At 34.6% G+C, this 27,582-nt stretch overlaps 5 protein-coding genes across 5 annotated transcripts; 2 read left to right on the plus strand and 3 right to left on the minus strand.

Moving 5' to 3' along the window:
* The first annotated feature begins 805 nt into the window (after positions 1 to 805).
* LOC131940642 (UDP-glucuronosyltransferase 1A1) lies at positions 806 to 4,132 on the plus strand. Its single transcript, XM_059299352.1, has 2 exons — positions 806 to 943; positions 2,185 to 4,132. Exon 2 carries the CDS (start codon positions 2,210 to 2,212, stop codon positions 3,749 to 3,751), a length of 1,542 nt encoding a protein of 513 aa, XP_059155335.1. The 5' UTR covers positions 806 to 943; positions 2,185 to 2,209; the 3' UTR covers positions 3,752 to 4,132.
* Positions 4,133 to 5,845: 1,713 nt separating this feature from the next.
* LOC131940616 (UDP-glucuronosyltransferase 1A9-like) lies at positions 5,846 to 7,401 on the minus strand. Its single transcript, XM_059299322.1, has one exon. It carries the CDS (start codon positions 7,379 to 7,381, stop codon positions 5,846 to 5,848), a length of 1,536 nt encoding a protein of 511 aa, XP_059155305.1. The 5' UTR covers positions 7,382 to 7,401.
* A 3,329-nt stretch (positions 7,402 to 10,730) lies between these two features.
* LOC131940617 (UDP-glucuronosyltransferase 1A9-like) lies at positions 10,731 to 13,412 on the minus strand. The gene is given in 3 exon segments (XM_059299324.1): positions 10,731 to 10,842; positions 11,428 to 11,445; positions 11,911 to 13,412. Coding segments are annotated over 3 exon segments (1,563 nt in total). The 3' UTR covers positions 10,731 to 10,799.
* Positions 13,413 to 18,185: 4,773 nt separating this feature from the next.
* Positions 18,186 to 19,727, minus strand: LOC131940618 (UDP-glucuronosyltransferase 1A9-like). Its single transcript, XM_059299325.1, has one exon. The coding sequence runs from the start codon at positions 19,725 to 19,727 to the stop codon at positions 18,186 to 18,188; it is 1,542 nt and encodes a 513-aa protein (XP_059155308.1).
* Positions 19,728 to 23,894: 4,167 nt separating this feature from the next.
* LOC131940619 (UDP-glucuronosyltransferase 3A1-like) lies at positions 23,895 to 25,592 on the plus strand. Its single transcript, XM_059299326.1, has 2 exons — positions 23,895 to 23,934; positions 24,028 to 25,592. Exons 1-2 carry the CDS (start codon positions 23,895 to 23,897, stop codon positions 25,590 to 25,592), a joined length of 1,605 nt encoding a protein of 534 aa, XP_059155309.1.
* Positions 25,593 to 27,582: the final 1,990 nt, after the last annotated feature.

Here is a 27,582-nt window from a genome sequence, read left to right on the forward strand (position 1 = left end):
TGTCCTTATTGTCCTGAGTCCTGAAGTCCTCAGGTAACCAACGGTTCCACGACCTACCAATGTTCGTCTTCTTTAGACCGTGGCTGAATAGCTTAAATCTGATGACCTGGTTTGGGCCTGCTGGCTGTGGTAGCGCCCCTTGACAGTTTTTAAAGTTACCACCTGTTAAGATGATGATCCTGTGGTCCATTCAAATAAAACAGACTGTAATCTTTGTTTAAAAAAAACTTGGTACAGTATAAGATGCCTAGGGCAGTTGACATCATAGATAAACACTCACAACTCAGCGGTCCCAAATTCACAATTTATATATAGTTAAATGGGTTGGGGTATCAGATGTGGGGGTGGGGTGATAGCAGATTGCGAGAAATTTGTAGAGTTTTGCGGACACTATAATCACATGTGGACAGAGACGCACTATATATCACACTTAAGTGGACACTGATGTTTCGTATATTACACTGGGTACACTGAGTTTTTATATATAGCATTTAAGCAAACAATGATGTCCTGATTATAAGCGTCCTACTTATAACAGCTGAAAGAAGTGGGTCAAGGGGTTGGTGAAGTAACGACATCCAACATACAAGCTGACAAGTCAAAATTATTGAGGGATGAGGTGGGGAAGTGGGACTAGTAAAGTAACGACATCCAACATACAAGTCACAGTTACTACCACCTGTCGGCCATAGAACGACCTTTATCACAACTCCGCTATCAAAATTTTCTTGTATGCGTTAACCGATTACCATGCAAGAATTATTACTGTTTTTGACACCGTTTGCGCAGTTCTGTGATAGACGTTTGTGTCACGCCAACTAGTTAATCTCAGGCAATGGACTTGTGTGATAGCCTCGTCAAACGATTCAGGTGACAGGTTCCTGATGTACACGTTAGTTACTGCGTTCTTTTAAGGAGACATAACGTAGCATACGACATTTATGTAAGTACAATACCTGTAAATTTTTGTGTAAATTATCTATTCTAATTTTTACAAGATTTTTATTTAACTTGCTTCCTCTGCCGCGTTTTGCTTTCTTCTATCTTTCTGTCGTCATAGATCGAAATTACCGAGCAAATTTTCGAGCACTTTTAACTGACCGATCCGTTTCAAACTTGGCATCCGATGACGATACCATCTGAAATCAAATGTGACTGATTTGAATTACTAATTTAAAATAAAATTGAATTAATTAAAATTTACTAAATAAAGTAGAGGCATACTATAATTCAGCACTATTATAAGCTTATTTTCATGTTCATTTGGTGCGGAATAGTTTTAGTCATGCAACTCTGTTGTATTAAGAATTTTAAAGTACTAAAACAAATGCATAAAAAACGTTTGATAATAAGCTTTTATGTAACATTGCACAATAAAGGAGAAAATAAATGACTTGCTTTAAATATATGATAATACACTAACGTTTTACTAAAGTGTAGGTCTCTTCCTAAATATTAGTGAAGGATTCAATAGATAATATGTGACCCACGTTTTTCTTTATGGTTATTAAAATGGAAGTGTGTTGTTATATATTTAAAGAAAATCATTTATTTTCTACTTTTTATTGCATTATTACATAACAGCTTGTTATTAAAACTTTGTTATTCATCTTTTAAAAGCTTGTATTTAACTTGCTTTCCTTTAGTCCATCTGTCGTGCTTAGAGGTTGAAATTGACAATCAGTATTTCAACCATTTCTAATGGACCATTTTAAAAAAACCATCTTGAACCGTTGGTCTAGATCCCATGACAATGCGATGTGATTTCACATTTGACTTGATTATTAAAAGCTTAATTAATTTTTTTTTAATTACAATTTCCCACATAAAGTATTATTTTTCGCGCTATAACACTTAGTCATGTATTGTATTAATTGTATTATTGTAATTTTTTTTTTAAAGTTTACATACTATGGCAAAGTTTAATTTCGTTTATGTAGAGTTAAATTGATGCAATGGTCATGGAATGCTGACGTAAAATTTGTAACTTATTTGCACTTAACTGTCCAGTTGAGAGCACTTAATTATCTATCCAATGGCAAAAAACTGTCTAGGTAGTAGCACTAAAAATCATGTCAAGTTATGAATATGCATTGATTTTATACTGCTACACAGAACAAACATACTTATACAAATATCAAGCATTAGAATAACATTAAAAACCAAATCCATTTTTATTTCTAGACGAAAACAAACGAGAAATTCTACAATGAAAGGACTCCATCTCCTAACTTTGTTCATCACTGCTGCTGTCCTCAACCACACAGGAGGTAAAAGAATCGTCATGTTCCCTGGTCTGATCAAAAGTTATTTCCTCTACCACGCCAACATAGGCCAGGCTCTGATCGACCTGGGTCACGAGGTCTGGATTTGTATGCCAGAGTACCTGACTCACAGCAACCTGATCAAGAATAAGGACATAAAAGTCTTAAAGTTTGGGGAAGATCTCGGGGATATTCTTCAGCGAGTATCGGTCAACACATCTATGTTTGATAACTTCTGGAAGGGCATTGACACCAACAGTAACAACGCGCCAGCTTTAACTAAAGTTATGAAAGAACTTGTCGCCAAAGTTTTGTCAGACCAGACTTTTATCAACAACATCAAAAATGTCAATCCAGATTTTATGGTCGTTGATGGATTTAAATTTCTAAGAAATATTTTTGTCCTTCCATGTAAATTAGGTGTTCCTTTTGCTGTGATAGGCACTGTGCATGATCTTGTAATGCATAGAGTGCCATTTAGCCCTGCGGTAGAACCAGCAGTACCATACAGAGTTAACAACAGAATGACCTTCTATGAAAGGTTAAGCTCTACCTTACGTACAGTTCTAGAGCTAAGCTATGACATGTTTACAGACAGTGACATTGTGACTAGAATAGCACCAGAAAAACCCTACACGACAATTAGTGATATTATATTAAAAGCTGAAATTTTTATTGCCGAACTTGATCACATCCTAGATTATCCCAGACCAATGTTACCCAACACAAAGCTGATTGGTGGATCTTCTGTCAGTGAGCCAAAGCCTTTGATTGGTGAATTCAAAGAGTTTGTTGATGAATCAACCAATGGAATTGTCGTTGTGTCTTTTGGAGGAAACGAAATTCCGTTTCCTTCACATATCATAAACAAGATGGTGTCTGCCTTCAAACAACTGGACCTGAACGTTGTCTGGCGTGCGAACGTCACCTCACCTGTTCCGGATAAGCTGATGACGTCACTTTGGATCCCACAGAATGACCTACTTGGTCACCCAAAGACCAAAGTCTTTGTTTCCCATTGTGGTAAAAATGGACAATACGAGGCGTTATATAACGCAGTTCCAATTTTATGTTTTCCAATCTATGGCGACCAGTTCTACAACTCAGAAAGAATTCGTTTTAAAGGGTTTGGACTTAAGGGCGACATCAGGAAAATTACGGAAGAAGAACTGATTAGCACCATAAATGAACTCGCCAATAACAAACAATATAAAATAAATATAGACAGAGCGTCCAAGCTATTCAAAGAACTTTACAAAGTTCCATCCAAAGAAGCCGCTTACTGGATAGATCACGTGATGAAGTATGGCGGAGATTATATGAGGTCATCAGGACAGGAAATGCCGTTGTATCAATTTCTTCTTCTTGACGTCATAGCTTTTATAGCAGCTGTTCTGTCTGGAGTTGTCGTTATTTTTATCCTCATTGTCAGGTTTTGCTACAGACGTTTTTTCACAAAGCGGACAGTTAAAAAGAAGAAAGAATGACATTTCACAAAGCTGACAGTTAAAAAGAAGAAAGAATGACATTTGTTTTGAAGTCATCGCTTTTATAGCAGCTGTTGTGTTTGGAGTTGTTATTTTTGTAATCATTGCCAGGTTTTCGTATATTTTATTGCATCAATATATAAGATCCAAGGCAAATAAGGAATGATTTTTTTTTAAATATCTAGATCTAACTATTATTACACATTATTAAAGAAATAAATAAAAATAAATTAATAAAAGAAAATAAGCAGAATTGGTTTTTGCTGCACAAGTTAGATTAATAAGATTGTGTGTGTGTGATATCTATTTTGTCAATATTAAGCAGGGTATGGTTTTGCATTCAAAGAAATATGTTAGAAAATATTGTTTTACTTAAATATCAAAATTATAAGACCAAGAAAAACACATTTGATTTGTATGCAAAAAAATAAATGTATTTAAAACATTATTTAGTTGAGTGAATTATTAATAGGTTAGGTAAACTGAGAAAAGTTTGCATTAGATCGTTGATAGTAAAAATATAAGATGTTAATTATTTAAGCTAAAATTTTGATTAGAGTATGAGTTTCAGTTAGATTTATAGGCGTGAATTAGTATCAAATATTTGTAAAAGTATTTTTGAAGGTCAGACAAAATTTTTACAACAAATGTTGACCTTTGTCCCCTGACATTTGCCCGACATACACCTGACATTTACCCATTCACGGGATGGCGTGGTCGGATTGTAGAGCATACAACTACTAACCTGAAAGTCTCGAGTTAGAATCCCGTGTTCGTGTCAGTAGAACATTGCCGTCTTTGAGTCCACCCAGCTCTTAAGGGTACCTGACTGACGTTAGGGAAGGTACAGGCTGAATCGTTTTGTGCTGAACACACTATACTTCATATACCAAGGTCACTGAAACAGGTAAAGCTCTACTTCACCTGTCCCATGTGAAAGCGTGAAAGCGTACTTTCACCTAACATTTTCACCGGACAATCATTTGACTTGCACTGACATGACCCGGCTGCTGGCACTGACATGACCCAAGCTGGTGACACTGACATGACCCGGCTACTTGCTATCTAAACATACCTGGTCACGGTTGGCTTGACCTGTGAGTGCAGTAGCTGCCCTGGTCTAGAACATATTTCACGCTACAATTCTCTTGGGTAGGTTATGGACCAACCGAAGGTACTGCCTGTCTTAAAGCCTTAAATATGGTGTGGAATTCTTTATCCTCGATGTAAAGTTTAAAGTTGGTAGAGACCCTCTTCTCCAATGTGTAAGAAAGTAAGTGGCCTCAGGTGCTCAGATGTTATTTTCGAAGATCTCACTCTTTCCCATCCACAAACTCACGGTAAGTGGAGCCTGGCTTCTTGTGTCTGGCTTGACGATAGAACTCTGGTACTTCGTCCTAGGCCGCTCGGACACTGGATTTTACTTGATCGTATAATTAGAATAAAACGTTTAACAAGTAAACTGTTATTTCCCCAATTATTCCCAGTCCATCCTTTACCACAGCCACAAGTTGTCACACCGGGTAAAAGTGACAAATTATGATGTCAAAGTGTTGAGGTGTGCTAATTAATTGTGACATTGATATAACCTGGTCACAGATGTTGACTCAGGACATTTTGAACAGCTTCCTGTCACACTTTGATCTGGTAATAAAACTTGTGAGAGCACTAATGTCTCATCGGCACACCAGACTGAAAGAGTTAATTGTCATTCAAATATGTTTTTAATAACCACTTGAGCATGATACAGATATTTTAAAAATATATTAACGGAGTAGTTTACTCAGGACCTTGGTCCTAGACTATGGATATCTGGTCCTAAATTACAGATGTTGACCCTTGCCTATAGGTATCTGGTCCTAAACTGCAGATGTTGGTCCATGCCTATAGATATCTGGTCCTAAATTACAGATATTGACCCTTACCTATAGATATCTGGCCCTAAATTACAGATATTGACAGTAGGTAGATACATTGCACAAAAATTATACAAAAATGAAGAAACAACTGGTTTCTTATATTTGACATTTTGATTTAATGTACAGATACACACTGTTTAATGAACACCAAACACACCGTATAGAAAATACTAACTTATTCCATCTTCGACTTACGTTTTATGTGATTACTCAAACATATGCAGAAAAACCTGGCAGTGAAGATAAAAACAAAGATTATAGCAGACAGAACAGCAGCTATAAAAGCTATGACGTCAAGAAGAAGAAATTGATACAACGGCATTTCCTGTCCTGATGACCTCATATAGTCTCCGCCATACTTCATCACGTGATCTATCCAGTAAGCGGCTTCTTTGGATGGAACTTTGTAAAGTTCTTTGAATAGCTTGGACGCTTTCTCAATATTTCGTTTGTATTTGCTGTCATAAACGAGTTCTTTTATAGCACTAATTATCTCCTGGGTGGAAATGTTTTTAATGTCTTTTTTCAAGCCGTAACCTTTGACCTGAATTCTTTTAGAATTATAAAACTGGTCACCGAATATAGGGAGGCAGAGGATAGGAACAGCATGATACAAAGCCTCGTATTGTCCATTTTTACCACAATGGGAAACAAAGACTTTGGTCTTTGGGTGTCCAAGTAGGTCATTCTGTGGAATCCAGTGTGACGTTAGAATGTTAGTTGAAATATTAGAGGCCTTTTTTACTCTCCAGATGACGTCCAGATTCAGTTGTTGAAAAGCGGACGACAGTTTTGTTAAAATTTCTTCAGGAATGGAAAAGTCGTTAGTTCCAAAAGACACAACGACAATCCCATTGGTAGATTTTTCAACAAACTGTTTAAACTCACCAATCAAAGGCTTTGGCTCACTGACAGAAGATCCACCAATCAGCTTTGTGTTGGGTAACATTGGTCTGGGATAATCCAGGATGTGATCAAGTTCGGTAATAAAAATTTCAGCTTTTAATATAATTTCACTAATTGTCGTGTAGAGTTTTTCTGGTGCTATTCTAGTCACAATGTCACTATCAGAAAATACGTCATAGCTTAGCTCAAGAATTGTAAGTAAGGTTGAGGTTAGTCTTTCATAAAAGTTCATTTTATTGGTCAATCCGTTTAGGACTTGTGGCTCTACGGCAGGGCTGAATGGCACTCTGTGCATAGTCAGGTCATGCACAAATCCAACAATAGCGAAAGGAACATTCAGTTTGTACGGAATAACAAACAAGTTTCGATTAAACATAAAGCCATCAATCACTAGAAAATCTGGTTTGATCTTTATTATGTTATCAATTAAAGATTTCTCATCTAAAATTCTGTTGATATTGTATCTAAAGGCTTTGGCTGCATCTAAGTGTTGACGAAAAGATGGTTGCTTCCCCTCCCACAAGTTATTCGCTAGCTTTGTGTACATTTGTTTCTCCATATCACCCAGCGTTTCCCCAAACGTTGAGATCTTGATGTCTTTATATTTGATCAAGCTGGAGTTACTCAGGTACTCTGGCATGAAGATCCACACCTCGTGACCCAGGTCTATCAGAGCCTGACCTATGTTGGCGTGTTGGATAAAATAACTTTTGGTAATGCCGGGCAACATGACGACCCTCTTGCCCTCAGCTTGTGTGAGTACTACAGCACTCATGTACAGACATACGATCGCAAAGCAGTTCATTTTTTTCAGACTTTGCTTGTTCAATTCTGAAAATTATATTTTAGTAATAAACATTTATTTAATAAACTTTAAAGCACGATTTTAGGTTCCTTGTATTTAAATCTATTTCTCACTTGGACTTAAAAACATTTAGTTTTGGTCATACAATGGGTATATATTAAATCTGTTACGTAGGCAATGAAAACAAACAAATAGGCCAATTTTAAAAGAAAACACTGAACAAACAAATAAATTTGTGCCATTATTATAATGGATTCGCCCAAAGAGTCGGGAACAGCGTGGTAACCTGAGTTCGAATTTCTACTCATCTCAAATAGGCACCTAACTTATATTAAGGAAACAGCTTGTCATAGTGCTGACCACACCATCTTCCATTGAAACAGATCAACTCTACTTCATTTACCCCATGTGTATGGACACAAAGGGGGAAAAGCCTATGAATACACTTGTATGGTTAGATATATTATTTTGTGTGTAATCATTTAATTTTAAATGTATAATCAAATATGGTTTAAATAAAGAAATCGCAATCGTGCTCTGTAAAGTATTCAATGAAAACATTTTAAAATCTGGGTTCTTTACTTACAAGTGAAGTGTTATCTCCCCTGGAGGATGCTGGGTTATTTGTACAGCTTCTCCTTACTCTTCATTCCAAATTGTTAACTGTGAAACAATTATGTAATATCCATTTATTATCTTGTTTAGTTTTTTTTATAGTTTCACGCGCATGCTCTCGTCATGCGACTGCCCTCGTCACGCGCAAAAATTTCTATTGGCCAGGCTACGCTTCACTGGTTGCCTGACGTTTCTAAAACGAGGGCACATGATTGGCGACCTTTTATTAACCCAGGTATGGATAATCAGTAAACCGTTAACTCTAAAACAACGACCAATGAGCATCTAGCTAAGTTGGCGAATTATATATATATATATATATATATATATATATATATATATATATATATATATATATATATATATATATATATATATATATGTGTGTGTGTGTGTGTGTGTCTGTATACATACGAATTATATATATATATATATATATATATATATATATATATATATATATATATATATATATATATATATATATGGTAACGAATCAATACAGTAACTTGATGGGTTTATTGTTAATCTAAGAACAGTATTGTCTAATGGTTTTTTTTATGGTTTGTGTGTGTGTGTGTGTGTGTGTGTATGTATGTGTGTGTGTGTGTTTGTGTGTGTGTGTGTGTGTGTGTATGCGATGCTAAATGCTAGAGTTAAATCATGTTGAATGTGATTGTAGATTATACCATAATCTCTTTGTTAAGAAAGCAGTTAGGGCCTATAAGTATACAAGTCAGTTTTATTATTTACAATATTTTGTCTCAAAGTAAAAAAAAGAAAACTGAAAAATTATCAAAGCATTGTTTTTATTAAACAGGGAATAGAAATTGTACATTTTTGGTTTCTTTCTTCTTTTAAAATGTTATTCAATTTATTTACCATACGTAGCTTGTTATTAATTGCTATTTGTGAATTAATTGCATTGTACCGTGGCCGTAATTTCCCCTTTAATGTCAATCAACTGTCATGATCGTTGGTTTAGTATGTTGCTGACACCATAGAAATGTATTTAAGTGAAACTTGACAAGGTAGACAACTGCAGTAAAATTTATCATGTAAATTAGGGTCAAAGTGTGCAGGTTATTTAGTCTATCTTGTAGATACATTAAAAAAAAATTCAGTATAATGCTATGTTATCTATTTAACAGAGATCTATTTTTCTGGGTTTTTCAAAAATAATTTGGTTTGCTTGTTACTATCTCGTATATACGAAGTATAGAGAAAGTCTTGTAATCGTGCAAAAAAAAAAAAATCGAGATTTTTACAAATCTCGACGTTTTACACCTCACTGATACGGAAAAACATTATTTTGTAATCTTGTCCGTATGCCTGTGTGTCTGTGTGTGTGTCTGTGTGTGTGTGTGTGTAAACAGGATTTCTGAAGTACCGTTACAGCTAGGTTGATGAAATTTCATATATAAGTATTTTATCAAAATCGTAGATCCTGATCAACTTTTGAGCGATTTCCGATATCCGGAAGTGGTACTTTTTCTACTTTGAATTTTTCAAAAGCCTATAACTTGAGTACTATTTCAGATAGATAAATGAAATATCACATGTTAGTAAAAGATCTAATTCTCTACCTTCTGTCAAATTTTGAGTAATTTCCGTTGACTGGAAGTATTAATTTACGCTATTTCCGATTTCTCAAAAAAAACGCATGTAAATTTATAAAGTACTAATAATATTGTGCACTATTATGCACATTTCATTGGCATTCACTTGGTGTGCAATTCTTTTTTCTACGAGATTTTATTCTATTTTTAAAACTTTAAGTATTTAAAATGAAGTTCCCATCCCCTGTTGTTTTATATAAGAATACTAGCCGTCCCGGCCAGGCCCTGCTCTGGCTTCTGTGAAAAACCTTTCTGTTAAAGACCATCACCTGTTTAGTAATCATCATAAACCCGGCATTGCCCACCCAAACCACAACCAACCAAAACCAAAACAACAAAACGCAAACATAACGCTAACACAATTACAAATACAAACGAAAACAAAAACCTAACAACAAACCCAACCACAACCACAAACACCAATACAAACACAAAGAAAAAACAAACAAAAAGCAAACGAAAACAAAAACCTAAAAACAAACCCAACCACAACCACAAACACCTATACCAACCAATAACAACACACACACACAAAACGAAAAAGGAAACGAAAACAAACCAAATCCAAACGCAAAACCAACCAAAAACACAAATACAAACCCAAAGAAAAAAACACAAACAAAAACGAAAAAAGAAAGAACAAAAACGAACCAAATCAAACCGCAACCACTAACGCAAACCCAACCTAAACACAAAGAAAACACTAACGCGAACATAAACGCAAAGTGCTCACAGTCTAGCCCGGGGCGGAATCGCCTGTTTTAGCTTAATAAACGACTATAGTACCCCAACTTATTCATAGTCTTTTGCACTCACTTAAACGAACGCGCCTGTTTCAATTTAATGAACAATTATAATACTCCAAGCTTATCCGTAAAATACCTACAACATTTGCACTTGATCAATTCCCGCTAATTATGTAATTATTTTTTTTCCCAACACCAAAACAAAGTAATAAAAAGTAAATTCTTTTCCACTAATGCAATGGTTTTATAAAGGGAAGTAATTGTGTTTTCCTAATTTATCAAAGGGAAGTAAGTGCTATAGGACTAAATAAAGACATAATTAGAATTTTTGTAAAAGATGATATTTTTTTAACACTTGTGTTTAATGAACATGCCGAAAATTATTACTTTCAGTTTGATAAATGAAAATTATTTCCCAAAACTTTCAATATTAATTTTTTAACTCATAAATTTAGACCATAAGGACTTTAATTATCTAACACTTAAATCCATAGAAGATCCACGACAAACATATGTATTACATACAGAATTGAGCTTTATATATTAGATTCGATAAAGTTTAGGGGAGATCACTCTCGATTTATTTTTAAGGTTATCCGCCTTTTTCGTTTGGATGTTGAATTCAGTATAATATTCACAAATCATTCAGACTGTAGGCCTTCTGTAATTGTTTACCGCAATTTATAGGGACCTAATTTTTTTTTATTTTTTTTTTGTACATTGCCTTGACAGTATTTTAATTATTTTCCTGGAAACGTTTTAACATTTGGGAAATAAAGGTGAATAGATCGAAAAACAAAATCTTTATCCCAAAACCTCGTTTTGTTAACAGACGGGCCCTTACCTCTCTCTTCTCTTGATTAAATAACAGCCGATCAAAGTAAAGCATAATAATTGATATATGTAAATAGAATGTAGACTTTAAGTAAAAAAAATACGTTCAATGCATACGCCGATTTTTATAACAAACTTTCTTTAATATCACTTCTTTAAAATTATTTTTAAGACAACATATGCTGGCCTAATGTGTTTGAACATTGACTATGGATATTTTGACATTGACTACAGATATTTGGACAAATAACTACAGATCTTTGGAAATTGACTACAGATCTTTGGTCATTGACTACAGATATTTGGACAAATAACTACATATATTTGCATATTGACTACAAACATTCCGACATTGACTACAGATATTTGGCCATTGAGTACAGATATTTGGACATAAATTACAGATATTTGGCCATTGAGTACAGATATCTGGACATTAACTACAGATATTTGGACATTGACTCTTGGTCATGCTTAGCAAAGTAATGGTTTTGTTATGCGTGATTCTGAGTAATAGTGAGGTTAGTATATTACAAAATAGCTATATACATTACAAGAACATTACAATAAATTACTGTAACGAAGGAACCAATGTTCCTAATTTTATTTTATTTTATCGAATATATACGTGCACTCTGGTTATTAAACAAACACAATTAAACCCACAATACAGAATCATTCCAACTTGGATTTATAATTTATGTAATTACATAACCATTTGCAGGAAAACCTGGCAATGATGAGTAGAATAATAATAACAGCAAACAGTAAAGCTGCTATAAAAACGATAACATCAAGAAGAAGAAATTGATACAACGGCATTTCCTGTCCTGATGACCTCATATAGTCTCCGCCATACTTCATCACGTGATCTATCCAGTAAGCGGCTTCTTTGGATGGAACTTTATAAAGTTCTTTGAATAGCTTGGACGCTTTCTCGATATTTCTTTTGTATTTGTTGTCATAAACTAGATCTTTTATGGCAGTGGTTAGTTCTCCTTTGGAAATGTGTCGTATGTCTTTATGCAAACCGTAACCTTTGACCTGAATTCTTTTAGAATTATAAAACTGGTCACCGAAAATAGGCAGGCAGAGGATAGGCACAGCATGATACAAAGCCTCGTATTGGCCATTTTTACCACAATGGGAAACAAAAACTTTGGTCTTTGGATGACCAAGTAGGTCATTCTGGGGAATCCAGTGTGACGTCATAATTTTCGATGGAACAGGGGACGTCAAGTTGACTCTCCAAATGACGTCAAAGTCTAGTTGTTCAAAAGCAGACGACAGTTTGGCTAAAATATGTTCAGGAAATGGAATGTCGTTACTTCCAAAAGACACAACAACAATCCCATTGGTTGATTTATCAACAAACTGTTTAAACTCACCAATCAAAGGCCTTGGCTCACTGACAGAAGATCCACCAATCAGCTTTGTGTTGGGTAACATTGGTCTGGGATAATCTAGGATATGATCAAGTTCGGCAATAAAAATGTCAGCTTTTAATATAATATCACCAATTGTCGTGTAGGGTTTTTCTGGTGCTATTCTAGTCACAATGTCACTATCAGTGAAGACGTCATAGCTTAGCTCTAGAATCGTACGTATGGTAGAGCTTAACCTTTCATAGAAGTTCATTCTGTTGGTAACTATGTCTGGTACTTTTGGTTCTACTGCAGGACTGAATGGCACTCTTTGCATTATTAGGTCATGCAGTGTGCCAATAGCAGCAAAAGGAACATCTAACTTGTACGGAACAACAAACAAATTTCTATTAAACATTAAACTATCGAGAACAAGCAAATCAGGCTTAAGGTTGCTGATGTTATCAATAAAAGATTTCTCATCTAAAACTATGTTGATTAAATGCCTAAATGCTCTGGCTGTCGACAAAAATGTAGTCAGCGGCGATTCTTTCTCATCCCAGAAGTCACTAACCAGTTTGGAGCTTTTCATCATCTCTTCCTCCATGTCACCCAGCGTTTCCCCAAACGTTGAGATCTTGATGTCTTTATGTTTGATCAAGCTGGAGTTACTCAGGTACTCTGGCATGAAGATCCACACCTCGTGACCCAGGTCTATCAGAGCCTGGCCTATGTTGGCGTGTTGGATAAAATAACTTTTGGTAATGCCGGGCAACATGACGACCCTCTTGCCCTCAGCTTGTGTGAGTACTGCAGCACTCACGTACAGACACACGATCGCAAAGTAGTTCATTTTTTTCTCAGACTGCTGGTGCAATTCTGAAAGTAAACATTTATTATTAAACTTTTAAGAACTATTTTAGGTCCCTTATGTTTAATTTATATCTTCCTTTGAGGTTAAAAACATTGAGCTTTGGTCAGACAATTAGTATATATTAAATCTAATAGATAGTCATTGAAAACAACGAAATGGGCTAATTTTAAAACAAGCCACTGAGCAAAAAAATTAGTTTGTTACATGGATAATAATGAATTCGCCCAAATGGGGGAAAATATACCTTGTCTGATTAAATTTGTGTTTACTCATTTAATTTTAAATGTATAATCAAATATGGTTTAAATAAAGAAATCGCAATCGTGCTCTGTAAAGTATTCAATGAAAACATTTTAAAATCTGGGTTCTTTACTTACAAGTGAAGTGTTATCTCCCCTGGAGGATGTTGGGTTATTTGTACTGCTTCTCTTAACTATTCTTCTCAAATAGTTAAATGTGAAACAATTATGTAGATTATAATATCCATTTATTATCTTGATTAGCTTTTTTTATAGTTTCACGCGCGTGGTCTCGTCATGCGTACCAATTTCTATTGGCCAGGATACGCTTCACTGGTAGTCTGACGTTTCTAAAACGAGGGCACGTGAGTGGTGACCTTTTGTTAAACAAGGTATGAATAATTGGTAAACCGTTAACTCTAAAACAACGACCAATGAGTATCTAGCTTGCGAATAATGAGTATCTAGCTAAGATGACGAATAATGAGTATCTAGCTAAGCTGGCGAATATTGAGTATCTAGCTAAGCTGACGAATAATGAGTATGTAGCTAAGTTGACGAATAATGAGTATCTAGCTAAGCTGGCGAATAATGAGTATCTAGCTTGCGAATAATGAGTATCTAGCTAAGCTGGCAAATAATGAGTATCTAGCTAAGTTGGCGAATAATGAGTATCTAGCTAAGCTGGCGAATAATGAGTATCTAGCTTGCGAATAATGAGTATCTAGCTAAGCTGGCGAATAATGAGTATCTAGCTAAGTTGACGAATAATGAGTATCTAGCTAAGTTGGCGAATAATGAGTCTCTAGCTAAGCTGGCGAATAATGAGTATCTAGCTTGCGAATAATGAGTATCTAGCTAAGTTGACGAATAAAGAGTATCTAGATCTAGATGAGATGGCGAATAATGAGTTTCTTTGTCGAAAATTTTTTTTTTTAAATACTGTTTATTTTTACGTAACTTTTTCGTGTGCCAAATAGGACTGCCTAGAATGAGGGCGCTGTAGTTGAGTGAGACCGCTGTTTGTTTAGGTGTTGAAGGATGTAATGGCTGCCACGTATTATTTGGTAATTTAAAAAATTGTTCCTCAATGTCTCTATAAAACGTTGCTTTGTTTATACTTCAACCCATACAATTTACTATTTGATGCACCCAATGATAATAGATCACCAATAAAGCAATGCCATGTCACCAACGACATTTCAAGAAAACAACAAGACCTACCATTTCGCCAAGTAGCTTTAGACAACACTAGTACAAACCAGCTATCGACATAGCAACATTGAGTTATCTAGAGGGCCATTGTGTACTCATCCTCTGAAATCCTCCCCCGCCATCCTACTTTAATGGGGAAAAAAACCACAGCTCTTCTCTACCTACAACGGACACAGAACCAAGTGTGGATGTCTATCATTTTTAAAAGCTTGTCTTAAGTTTATTATGAAAGTTTAATCTGCTTTAGTAAACATGTAGCCTACTAGCTTTTAAAGTTTATTTTGTGAAATAGAAAGGTTCAAAAGAAAATAAACCAGGAGTGATCTCCCCTAAACTTTCTCGAATATTCTTATATAAACACTACGTGGGATGGCAACTCGGGGAAATAGACATGATTTTTAATCCATTTTTAATTACTTAAACTTTTTAAAATAGAATAAAATCTCGTAGAAAAAAGAATTGCGCACTAAGTAAACGTCAAACAATATGTGTATAATAGTGCGGAATATTATTAATACTTTATAAATTTACATGCGTTTTTTAAAATAACGTAAATTACTGCTTCCGATCAACGGAAATAACTCAAAATTTGACAGAAGGCAGAGAATTAGATCTTTTAATTACATGTGAAATTTCATTTATATATCTAAAATAGTACTCAAGCTTTAGGCTTTTAAAAAAAATTAAAAGTAAAATAATTTCTACTTCCGGTTACCGGAAATCGGTGAAAAGTTGATACAGAGCAACACATTTGATATAGCACGTATATGAAATTTGATCAACCTGGCTGTATTGCTACTCAAGTTATTGTGTTCACAGACACACATACACACACAAACACACAGATATACGAACAAGATTGCAAAACTATGTTTTTCCAACTCATGGAGGTGTAAAACGTCGAGATTTTTTTTTGCACGTTTACATTAACTTCCTTTATACGTCGTATACTAGAAAGTAAAAAAACAACAGAAAAATACATCTCTGTTAAATAGATAACATAGTATTATACTGGATTTTTAAAAAATATATACATATACAATATAGACTAAATTACATGCACACTCTGACCCTAATTTACATGATAAATTTTACTGCAGTTGTCTACCTTGTCAAGTTTCAATTAAATACATTTCTATGGTGTCAGCAACAAATAAACCAACAATCATGACAGTTGATTGACATTAAAGGGAAAATTACGGCCACGGTATAATGCAATTAATTCACGAATAACAATTAATAACATGCTACGTATGTTATATAAAACTAATTGAATCACGTTTTTAAAGAAGAAAGAAACTAAAACTGTACCATTTCCATTCCCTGTTTAACAAAAACAATGCTTCGATAATTATTCAGTTGTTTTTTTTTTTTACTTTGAGACAAAATATTGTAAATAATAAAACTGACTTGTATACTTATAGGGCCCTAACTGCTTTCTTAACAAAGAGATCGGTACAATCTACAATCACATTCAACATGATTTAACGCGGGCATTTAGCATCACATACATACATACATTTACACACACACTCACAGAGAGAAACCATAAAAGAAACATTAGATAATACTTTGCAACTGTTCTTAGATTAACAATAAAGAAATAAATCATGTATTTATTGATTCGGTAATATATATATATATATATATATATATATATATATATATATATATATATATGTATGTATTTTTAAATTGATGGGGCTGTAGTATTTTAAAACAAAAGAAAAACACTTGCTAAAACGAGGTTTACTAACTTAATTTTTTTTTTTTTTTATTCAGAATTGAAACAGATAAGTAAGAAAGCTCTAACAAACATGCTCGTCCTCAGGATTGTGTCTCTGTGCATCATTCTTTTAGTACTCACGTTTGCTGAGGGCAAGAGGGTCGTCATGTTGCCTGGCATTACCAAAAGTTATATTATCCAAAACGCCAACATAGGCCAGGCTCTGATAGAGCTGGGTCACGAGGTGTGGATTTGTATGCCAGAGTACCTGAGTAGGGAGAGCCTAATCAAGCACAGAGCCATCAAGGCTATAACATTTGAGGAAACACTTGGCGACATAGTAAAACATCTATCTGAAAACTCCACTCACATTAGTCATTTCTGAGTGAGAGAAAGTGGATTTTAAATACATTACTATCAATAGCACAAGCATTTAGATATGTTAGTTACCGTAACTGTTGTTGTTGCTGTTGCTGTTGCTATTATTATTAGTAGTATTAGTATAACTATTACTATTTTAGCATTATTATTAGTAGTATTAGTCTTATTATTGTTATTAGGCATTTATAAATAGATATGTCCAACAAGAACAAAATAGTTATGCAAAAAAGTTTTTACTATATGCGTTTGGAAGCTTTTAAATATGATGTAACATAATATGTAACGGAAGAGAAAAATCCTATAATTTAATGATAGTTCAAGAAAGAGGGATAACCTTTCAGCTTTTTAAAAATTTAATGTAATCCGCCTTTTCCGTTCGAATGATGAGTTCAGTATAATATTCACAAAACATTCAGACTGTAGGCCCTCTCTTGGTTACCGCAATTTATAGGGGCCCAATTTTTTTAATGTACAATGCTTTGTCCGTATTTTACATATTTTCCTGGAAACGTTTTAATATTTGGGAAATAAAGGTGAATAGATCGAAAAACAAAATCTTTATCTCCAAACTACTTGTAAACAAAACCTCGTTTTGTTTAACAGACTGGCCGTTACCTCGCTCTTCTCTTGATTAAATAACAGCCGATCAAAGTAAAGCATAATAATTGACATACGTAAATAGAATGTAGCCTTTAAGTAAAAAAATACGTTCATTGCATACACAAATTTTGTAACACACTTTACTTAATATAACTTCTGTAAAGCTTTAATTATTTTTAAGACTTCAGATGCTGACCTCATGTGTTTAAACATTGACTACAGATCTTTGGACATTGACTACAAATATTTGGATTTTGACTACAAACATTTGGACATTGACTACAGATATTTGGAAATCGACTACATATATTTGGACATTGACTACAGATGTTTGGACATTAACTATATTTGGATATTGACTACAGGTATTATGTACTTGACTCTTGGTCATGCTTAGCAAAGTAATGGTCTTGTTATTCGTGCTTCTGAATGATAGTAAGGTTAGTATAAAACGAAATAGCTGAATACATTACAAGAACAAGAAATTACTGTAACGAAGGAACTAATGTTCCAAAATTTTATTTTATTTTATTGAATATGTACGTGCACTCTGGTTATTAAACAAACATACCTTAAACCCACAATACAGAATCATTCCAACTTGGGTTTATAATTTATGTAATTACACAACCATTTGTAGGAAAACCTGGAAATGATGAGTAGAATAATAATAACAGCAAACAGTAAAGCTGTTATAAAAGCGATGACGTCAAGAAGAAGAAATTGATACAACGGCATTTCCTGTCCCGATGACCTCATATAGTCTCCGCCATACTTCATCACGTGATCTATCCAGTAAGCGGCTTCTTTGGATGGAACTTTGTAAAGTTCTTTGAATAGCTTGGACGCTTTCTCGATATTTGTTTTGTATTTGCTGTCATAGACTAGTTCTTTTAAAGCAACAATGAGTTCTTCTTTGGAAATGTGTCTTGAATCTTTCTGCAAGCCGTAACCTTTGACCTGAATTCTTTTAGAATTATAAAACTGGTCACCGAAAATAGGCAGACAGAGGATAGGCACAGCATGATACAACGCCTCGTATTGGCCATTTTTACCACAATGGGAAACAAAGACTTTGGTCTTTGGGTGTCCAAGGAGGTCGTTCTGGGGAATCCAGTGTGACGTCATAATTTTGGTTGGAACAGGAGACGTCATGTTGACTCTCCAAATGACGTCAAAGTCTAGTTGTTCAAAAGCAGACGACATTTTGGTTAAAATATGTTCAGGAAATGGAATGTCGTTACTTCCAAAAGACACAACGACAATCCCATTAGTTGTTTCATCAACAAACTGTTTAAACTCACCAATCAAAGGCTTCGGCTCACTGAGAGAAGATCCACCAATCAACTTTGTGTTGGGTAACATTGGTCTGGGATAATCTAGGATGTGGTCAAGTTCGGTAATAAAAATTTCAGCTTTTAATATAATATCACCAATTGTCGTGTAGGGTTTTTCTGGTGCTATTCTAGTCACAATGTCACTGTCTGTAAAGATGTCATAGCTGAACTCTAGAATCGTACGTAAGGTAGAGGTTAGTCTTTGATAGAATGTCATTTTGTTGGTTACTCTGTCTGGTACTGTTGGTTCTTCAGCAGGACTAAATGGCACTCTATGTACAATTGGGTCATGCACAAATCCCACAACAGCGAAAGGAACATCCAACTTGTATGGAATAACAAACAAATTTCGATTAAACATAAAACCATCAACGACCAACAAGTCTGGCTTGATGTTCCGGATGTTGTCAATAAAAGATTTCTCATCTAAAACTTTGTTAATCAGAAGTCTAAATTCTCTGGCAGCCGACAAAAAGGAAGCTAAAGGTGAATCTTTCTCATCCCAGAAATCTTTAACCAGTTTGGAATTTTTCATTATTTGTTCCTCCATGTCACCCAGCGTTTCCCCAAACGTTGAGATCTTGATGTCTTTATGTTTGATCAAGCTGGAGTTACTCAGGTACTCTGGCATGAAGATCCACACCTCGTGACCCAGGTCTATCAGAGCCTGGCCTATGTTGGCGTGTTGGATAAAATAACTTTTGGTAATGCCGGGCAACATGACGACCCTCTTGCCCTCAGCTTGTGTGAGTATTGCAGCACTCACGTACAGACACACGATCGTCAAGACGGACATTTTCTAAACTATAAAACTTTTCAGACTTCGCTCATACAATACTGAAATTAAACATTTGTTGAAAACTTCTAAGCATGGTTCATCATCAACTTTATGTAAAAAATTATGCATTCCCCCTTACATTTTTATAAATATGGGCAAATGAAATCTTGGTTACCTACAATATTCTTCAGAACGTGTAGGTTTTTGGATGAAGGCATTTCGGTGTTTAAAAAGGCTACATTTAAAGGAAACTATGAACAAACAATTTCTTTATTTAGTCTACTTTATTTGGTTCAATAGTTTTATTTTTTATTAGCATTCAAAAACTAGCATTAAACATTTCTTTAAAAAACTTTATAAATTTAATCACTTTAAAATCTGTGCTCTTTACTTACAGATTCAAGATAAACTTCCCGGGCTGATATTCGTTTTTCTGTACCTCTACTAATCTATCGCAGTCTATCATGCTAATCGACTCGTTCAACTTTTATAGTTACATACATCTACTCACGTCACGCGGTAAATGAAGGAGTGGCCAGGATATGGTTCGCCTGTAGTCTCGACATTCCAAAACGAGGGCATGTGTCGCCATTTTGGTAGTGTCTGTCTTTGTGTGAATAACGAGCAGCAGATCATGACTTCGGCTTTTTTAAACAGCTCTAAACCTGAATTGAGTTGCGGAAAGTAGTGTCAGGATTGCGATGGCCTTAAAAGCCAGGATTGTGATGCCATTAAAAAGCCAGAATTGTGCTCACCTAAAAAATCTAGGTTGATGATGGCCTTAAAAGCCAGGATTGTAGTGACCGTATAAAGCCAGAATCAGACTGGCCGTGAAATGACAACCTTGTGCGGTGGATTTTAAAATATTTTAAGAAACAGAAAAATCTCTTGATCCACTTTTGCATTAAGTTTTTTTTTCAGATATCTAAAATTTAATTTCTCTAATGGACGTGGAGCACATAGTTATTGTTCTGTTTCTAATTTAGACAGATTAGTATCACTGGGTGATCTATAGTTGGGTAACTAAAGCTTTGGTTACGCAATCTGTAGCTTGATTCCCCCCCCCCCCTTCCCTTTTTTATGTCAAAGAGTTTGTCAAACATTTAGGTAGCTTTGTGTTTATGAACATTCTCCGAGTATTTAACTTTGGATTAGTCCTTACTATAATCTAAATTAATTACAAGTTGAAGTAACCAATGACAATAGAATGTTTATGTAGAATTAGGGACATTCAAACTTGTTCAGTACAAACTACACAATATTTCTGGTTCATTTAAACTTGTTCAGTACAAACTACACAATATTTCTGTTTCATTTAAACTTGTTCATTACAAACTACACAATATTTCTGGTTCATTTACACTTGTTCAGTACAAACTACACAATATTTCTGGTACATTTAAACTTGTTCAGTACAAACTACACAATATTTCTGGTTCATTTAAACTCAATAAAATATTTATTTGAGTTTCATACTCTCACCCTTCTGTCCGCCACAGTTGAAGAATTTAATTGCCTCCCTGACATCCGTATAATTTAGGCCTGACTAGATCTATACAGAATGCTGTCGCATACGATGACAAAACCATTCACCCTGTGATCTTTTAATGAGATGTCATTGTATAACTCGTGATGGCTTAATTTGTATATCACGTGATGGCTTAATTTGGCCATGCCTGACGGGTGATTAACTCCAATAAAAATTTTAGTCCTATAATTGTATCAGTATTCGTCATGAGCCAAGTTATTTACATTTTTTATCTGCCCCACGCTTGGCATGCGTGGTCTTTTACTACTCCACGCTTGGCATGCGTGGTCTTTTACTACTCCACGCATGGCATGCGTGGTCTTTTACTACTCCACGCTTGGCATGCGTGTCATTCTATACATTTTGCTGAGTGATGTGGATGAGTAGGGGCTGCGGTGGCTATTTGGTGAGTCAATACCTGTAGGTGCCCTACATACGCTGACAACTTAGTCCTATCCAGGACCAATTTATTTTTACACATAGACAACATAAATGTCATCTCTAACAAAACGACTAACCCAGCTGTCAACGAAGACCTCTCATTCGGGTTTATCACGTCCAAGTTTCGTCCCATCAGCTAGTAATTATAATCTCAAGTTGTCACCAGCTTGAATGGTAAAGCTTCCATTACACGCAGATAATCTGCTTACGTTTTATTACATTAACATGTAATGGCATACATGTGTGTAAGCTAGAACTATTCTCTTACACAAAGCGACATATATATATATATATATATATATATATATATATATATATATATATATATATATATATATATATATATATATATATATATAAATCGCTTTCCTAGAACCAGACTGTTCTAGCTTCACTTTTCAAAAATGTTCACAACAAGTGTTTAAAATCTGTTTCCTTTAACATTTATAGAATAAGGACTTGGTGAAATGAAAGTGTTGTGTAATAATGGTGAGAGTTACGGTCAAGAAATATTTTCCATGATGACTAATTGGTGAATTTAAAACACAACGGTGTATGTATATCTCGAAAACAAACGGAGCTAGAACACTCTAGTTCTTGTGAAGCGATCTATCAAGAAGCTACGCTTAGTTGTTCTGTATTCGCCGCTTCCCCTATGCTGAAAAACTGGATACGCCCCTGGATATTATCCAGGTTCAAAATCGACTTTCATGCATACATTAAAACAAACAAAGTCCTGTATCATACAGTTATCTATCTATGGCATGTTTGAGCGTATTATATTTCACCATATTAATTATGATCTGCTGTGTTAGCATGTCTGATGTTGATTGGTGTTGGTTCTATGATCAATGTTATCATTGTGTATAGGGCATGACGTAACAAATAATTGTGCACTTTTTTACGCTCTAACATTGCTGCGGACAGCTTATATAAGTCAAGAACAGTTAACTTTTTGTACCAAATAACTAGAAGTTGTTATTTGGTAACTGTGACAAGTTTCCTATTACGTAAGGTAAGTTTTTGTCCAAAATGTTCTTAAAGCAAGATTCTATTTTAGGTGATTCCTCTGTTGCTCGTTTGTTCTTTTGATTCGCATTTGAACTTCGTCTGTCATAGGTCGAAACTTGCGAATGAAAATTCATCCACTTCTACCGAACCAATTTATTTCAAACTTGACACACAGGTCAAGACCCGATAACAAGACAATATGACATAAACTTTGACGTAATAACACTTGTTTAGTTAATTTTAAACTCTTTTTTTTAAATAAAAAAACGTTTATAATAATAGGCTTTTACATACACAAGATAATGTACACAACAGAGAGTAGCCTTGACATTATTTGAAGTTATTTGAAATTATTTGAAATTATTTGAAATTATTATTATTTAAAATATTTTACAAATCATGCACGATGTTATTAAAATTAAAAAATAGTTATAAAAATCAGACTGTTTGTTTTTTGATTGGCTTCACTAAAGGTTGGAAGCATTTATGTTTGGGGTCGTCCATAAATGACGTCACACTCGTAGGGAGAGGGGGTCCGTAATTTTGTGACGGTGTGTGATGAGGGGGAGGGGGGATTTCAGATGGTGCGACTTCACACTTTCGTATTATAAAAAAGCAATGTTAGAAAACGAATTTTAGACGTTATTTCGCGTTTTAGAAAGCTGTTTTAATAAATTGCAATAGGAATTGATTAAAATACTCTATTTTGACAGAGTTTAGACAAGATTTTAGGAAAATATCGATGTTTTAAAACAAATTCAACTGCAATTTTGAGAGGGGGGGGGGGTTGTAGGCTGAGGTATGACGTCATTTTAAGGGGGGGTCTGGCTTTTTGTGACGACGTGTGACGGAGGGGAGGAGGGGGGAGGTAAAAATCGTCAAAAAAAACGCGTGACGTCATTTATTGATGACCCCTAAGGTATATATTTAAATATCACAATCTCTAAATGATTGGGGTAAGGGAATTAGTGAGAGGATGGGGGGGGTAATTTCTTAATGTAGTTTTTGTTGGCAGGATCAAATACAGGGAGGGAGGGGGGGGGGGGGGTTATTGACAAGGGTACAAGTGATCTGTGGTGTAACGACAGTGGAAAGGACTGGGAGGAGGGGGGGGGGTAATGTTCTGCTCTTGTGTGTGTTTTTTTTGTGTGTAGTCCGTCAATATTTGCAACTCGTCTTGAAATAAATTGTAACAATATCATAAAATGTCCTCATTCTCATCCACAATCATACAATTTTGTTTTGGTAAGATCATACTGCAAAAATAATAATAATTAACATAATTTTTTTTGGTAAGATCATACTGTAAAAATAATAATCAACATAATTTTTTTTCAGTGACTGGTGCTGGTGAGACGATGTTCAGCATGAAGCAACACGTTTTCCTTCTTGTCGTCGCTGTTGTCGCCACTCTCTCAGACGGCAAGAAGGTCGTCATGTTTCCTGGTCTAATCAAAAGTTATTTCCTCTACCACGCCAACATAGGCCAGGCTCTGATAGACCTGGATCACGAGGTGTGGATCTTCATGCCAGAGTACCTGAGAAACTCGAGCTTGATCAAACATAAAGACATCAAAATCCTGTCATACGGCGAAAATCTCGGCGACGCTGAGACCCTTCTGTTAATCAATACAAGTCGAATTGCTGAATTCTGGGCAGGACATGATGAGAACTTTAATACGTATCTACATGCATCAAACGTAATGAAAGAATACATTAATCAAGTTTTATCAAGGCAATCTTTAATCAACTCAATTAAAAATGTAAATCCTGATTTTATGGTCATTGATGGATTTAAATTAATCAGAAATATTTTTGTTCTTCCGTACAAGCTGGGTATTCCCTTTGCTGTAATTGGCACTGAGCATGATCTACTTATGCATAGAGTGCCATTTAGCCCCGCTGTAGAAGCAAGAGTACCGTACAGAGTTAACAACAGAATGAACTTTTATGAAAGACTAACCTCCACCTTACGTACGGTTCTAGAGCTAAGCTATGACGTATTCTCTGATAGTGACATCGTGACTAGAATAGCACCAGAAAAACCCTACACGACAATTGGTGATATTATATTAAAAGCTGAATTTTTTATTGCCGAACTTGATCACATCTTAGATTATCCCAGACCAATGTTACCCAACACAAAGCTGATTGGTGGATCTTCTGTCAGTGAGCCAAAGCCTTTGATTGGTCAGTTTAAACAGTTTGTTGATAAATCAACCAATGGGATTGTCGTTGTGTCTTTTGGAAGTAACGACATTTCATTTCCTGAACATATTTTAACCAAACTGTCGTCTGCTTTTGAACAACTAGATTTTGACGTCATTTGGAGAGTCAACTTGACGTCCCCTGTTCCAACCAAAATTATGACGTCACACTGGATTCCCCAGAATGACCTACTTGGTCATCCAAAGACCAAAGTCTTTGTTTCCCATTGTGGTAAAAATGGCCAATACGAGGCTTTGTATCATGCTGTGCCTATCCTCTGTCTGCCTATATTCGGTGACCAGTTTTATAATTCTAAAAGAATTCAGGTCAAAGGTTACGGCTTGCAGAAAGACATTCGACACATTTCCAAAGAGGAACTCACCATTGCTATCAAACAACTAGTCTATGACAGCAAATACAAAGGAAATATCGAGAAAGCATCTAAACTATTCAAGGAACTTTACAAAGTTCCATCCAAAGAAGCCGCTTACTGGATAGATCACGTGATGAAGTATGGCGGAGACTATATAAGGTCATCGGGACAGGAAATGCCGTTGTATCAATTTCTTCTTCTTGACGTCATCGCTTTTATAACGTTTGTTTCAACTAGTCTTTTCATTTTCTTTATTGTTACTGTCATGTTTGGTTACAAATTGTTGCTTAAATACCGAAAATACAAGACAAAACTAGAATAAATTATGTTAATTTACTCATCATAGTTCAGAACAAATGCCTTTGACTTGTTGAACTTTTCGTGCATGTATTTTGTCTTGTCACTATTTTTATTTTCACGTCCAAGGTTTGTGCAGATTGTTGTGTAGGCATAAAAAAAATTCATAAAAAACGTTTTAATAACAAGCTTTTATGTAATGATGCACTAAAAAGTAGAAAATAAATTATAGACTACTATTTAAATAACTATAAAGAAAAGCGTGGGTCACTTTAGTATCTATTGGATACCTTTACTAATGTTAAGGAAGACACCCTCGCTTTTCTTTCTAGTTATTTAAATAGTAGTCTATAATTTATTTTCTACTTTTTAGTGCACTATTACTTAAAAGCTTGTTATTAAAACGTTTTTTTATTAAAAAAAATTTCAGTACTTTACATGTTTTATTTACAATAGAATTATATGACTAAAAACCATTGCGCGCCTACTGAACGTGATGTCGCAGCCATTGAACGTGATGGCGCAGCTATTGAACGTGATGACGCGTGTGGTGTGGTCGGATAAGCATGCCTACTAATTCGGTCCAAATTTTTATTAATTCATAAAAAATTAATTAGACATCCAATTAAGTCAAATTTAGTTTCAGATTGCATTGTCTTCATGTCTTGACAAACGTGTCAAATATGAATCGGATCGGTCAAGTAGAAGTGACCGAATTTTCACTCCAGCGTTTCGATCTAGACTGACGACTGACGACAGACTGTCGACAGACTGTCGACAGAGGAAGTGAGTTAAATAAAAGCTTGTAAAAAAAAATGTACAAGTTTTTATTTAATTTGCTTTCTCTGTCTGTCTTTGTGTCTATCAGTCGTCCTAGGTCGAAACTGTTAAGCGAAGTTTCGTGCTTTTATATAATAATGCACTAAAAAATAGAAAACACAATATTTTTCTGTAAATATTTAATAATGCACTATTATTTAAATAACTATTTAAAAAAGAAGGCAAGTTTTTATTTTATTTATTTAGTTTTTAGTACAAATAGAAGCTTATTATAAGGTGTTTTTTTTTTTTTTTTTTTTTTTTTATTAATTCTTAATGACAACAGTTACGACTAAAATATCTGCTTTAGAACTCGATCAGTAGCTTGCGATGACTAAACTGACTAAGAAACAGACAGATATTGTGAACTAATTACAAGCTAATAAAATGTGAAATAATAAATGGTGAAAATAAGGCAACCCTTCTCTCGAAGAGAAACAATCTAGCGTTTAGTTATTAATGCTTAGCTCTTTAAAATTTATAGCTAGAAAATTAAGCAACGAATTTATAGTCAAAGGGGAACAAAGATGAAATTGTTTCACTTCGTAGTTTATCCCAGGTTATCTAGCTTAACTATTTTATTTCAACTTTTTTATTGGAAAAAAACGTTTGATTTAAGAAATTAAACACTAAATAGCAACCATTTACGTTTCAATAATGTTCTATTTTTCTTAATAGACTCACAAATAAAACATATAAAGATCAACCTAAATACGGCATGATTTTGCTAAAAAAATATTTGAATATTAAAAAAAACCAATAAAGCGAGGTAACCGTGGCTTAAAATAAGAACTTATATATATATAAATATTTTCATGTTTGTTCCCCTTTGACTAAAAATTAACTCTTGTTATCATTATTATAAAATTTGAGGAGAGAAACTCATAGTTTTATACATTTACGTTTCAATAATTATAGATTTCCGAAATTTCCGAAATACTATGAGGAAATGAAAAGTTTAACGAAATGCAGTTTTATATTGCTAAAAAAGATTCAAATATCAATGCAGACATTTAAGCGAGATAACCTAAGCTAAACTAAACAGTGAAATATTTTCATGTTTGTTCCCCTTTGACCACAAGTTATCTATTGTATTTCTTTTATAAATTTCAAGGTAGGATAACTGATGCAAAAGTGAGTATCAAAATAGTAAAAACACGGTTGCTTCTCTTAGACCATTTTTCATAAAGATTTAT

The sequence above is a fragment of the Physella acuta genome, unplaced genomic scaffold (genome assembly GCF_028476545.2).
Source record: "Physella acuta isolate Inbredline_101_S28 unplaced genomic scaffold, ASM2847654v3 ptg000324l, whole genome shotgun sequence".
Lineage (NCBI taxonomy): Eukaryota > Metazoa > Mollusca > Gastropoda > Physidae > Physella > Physella acuta.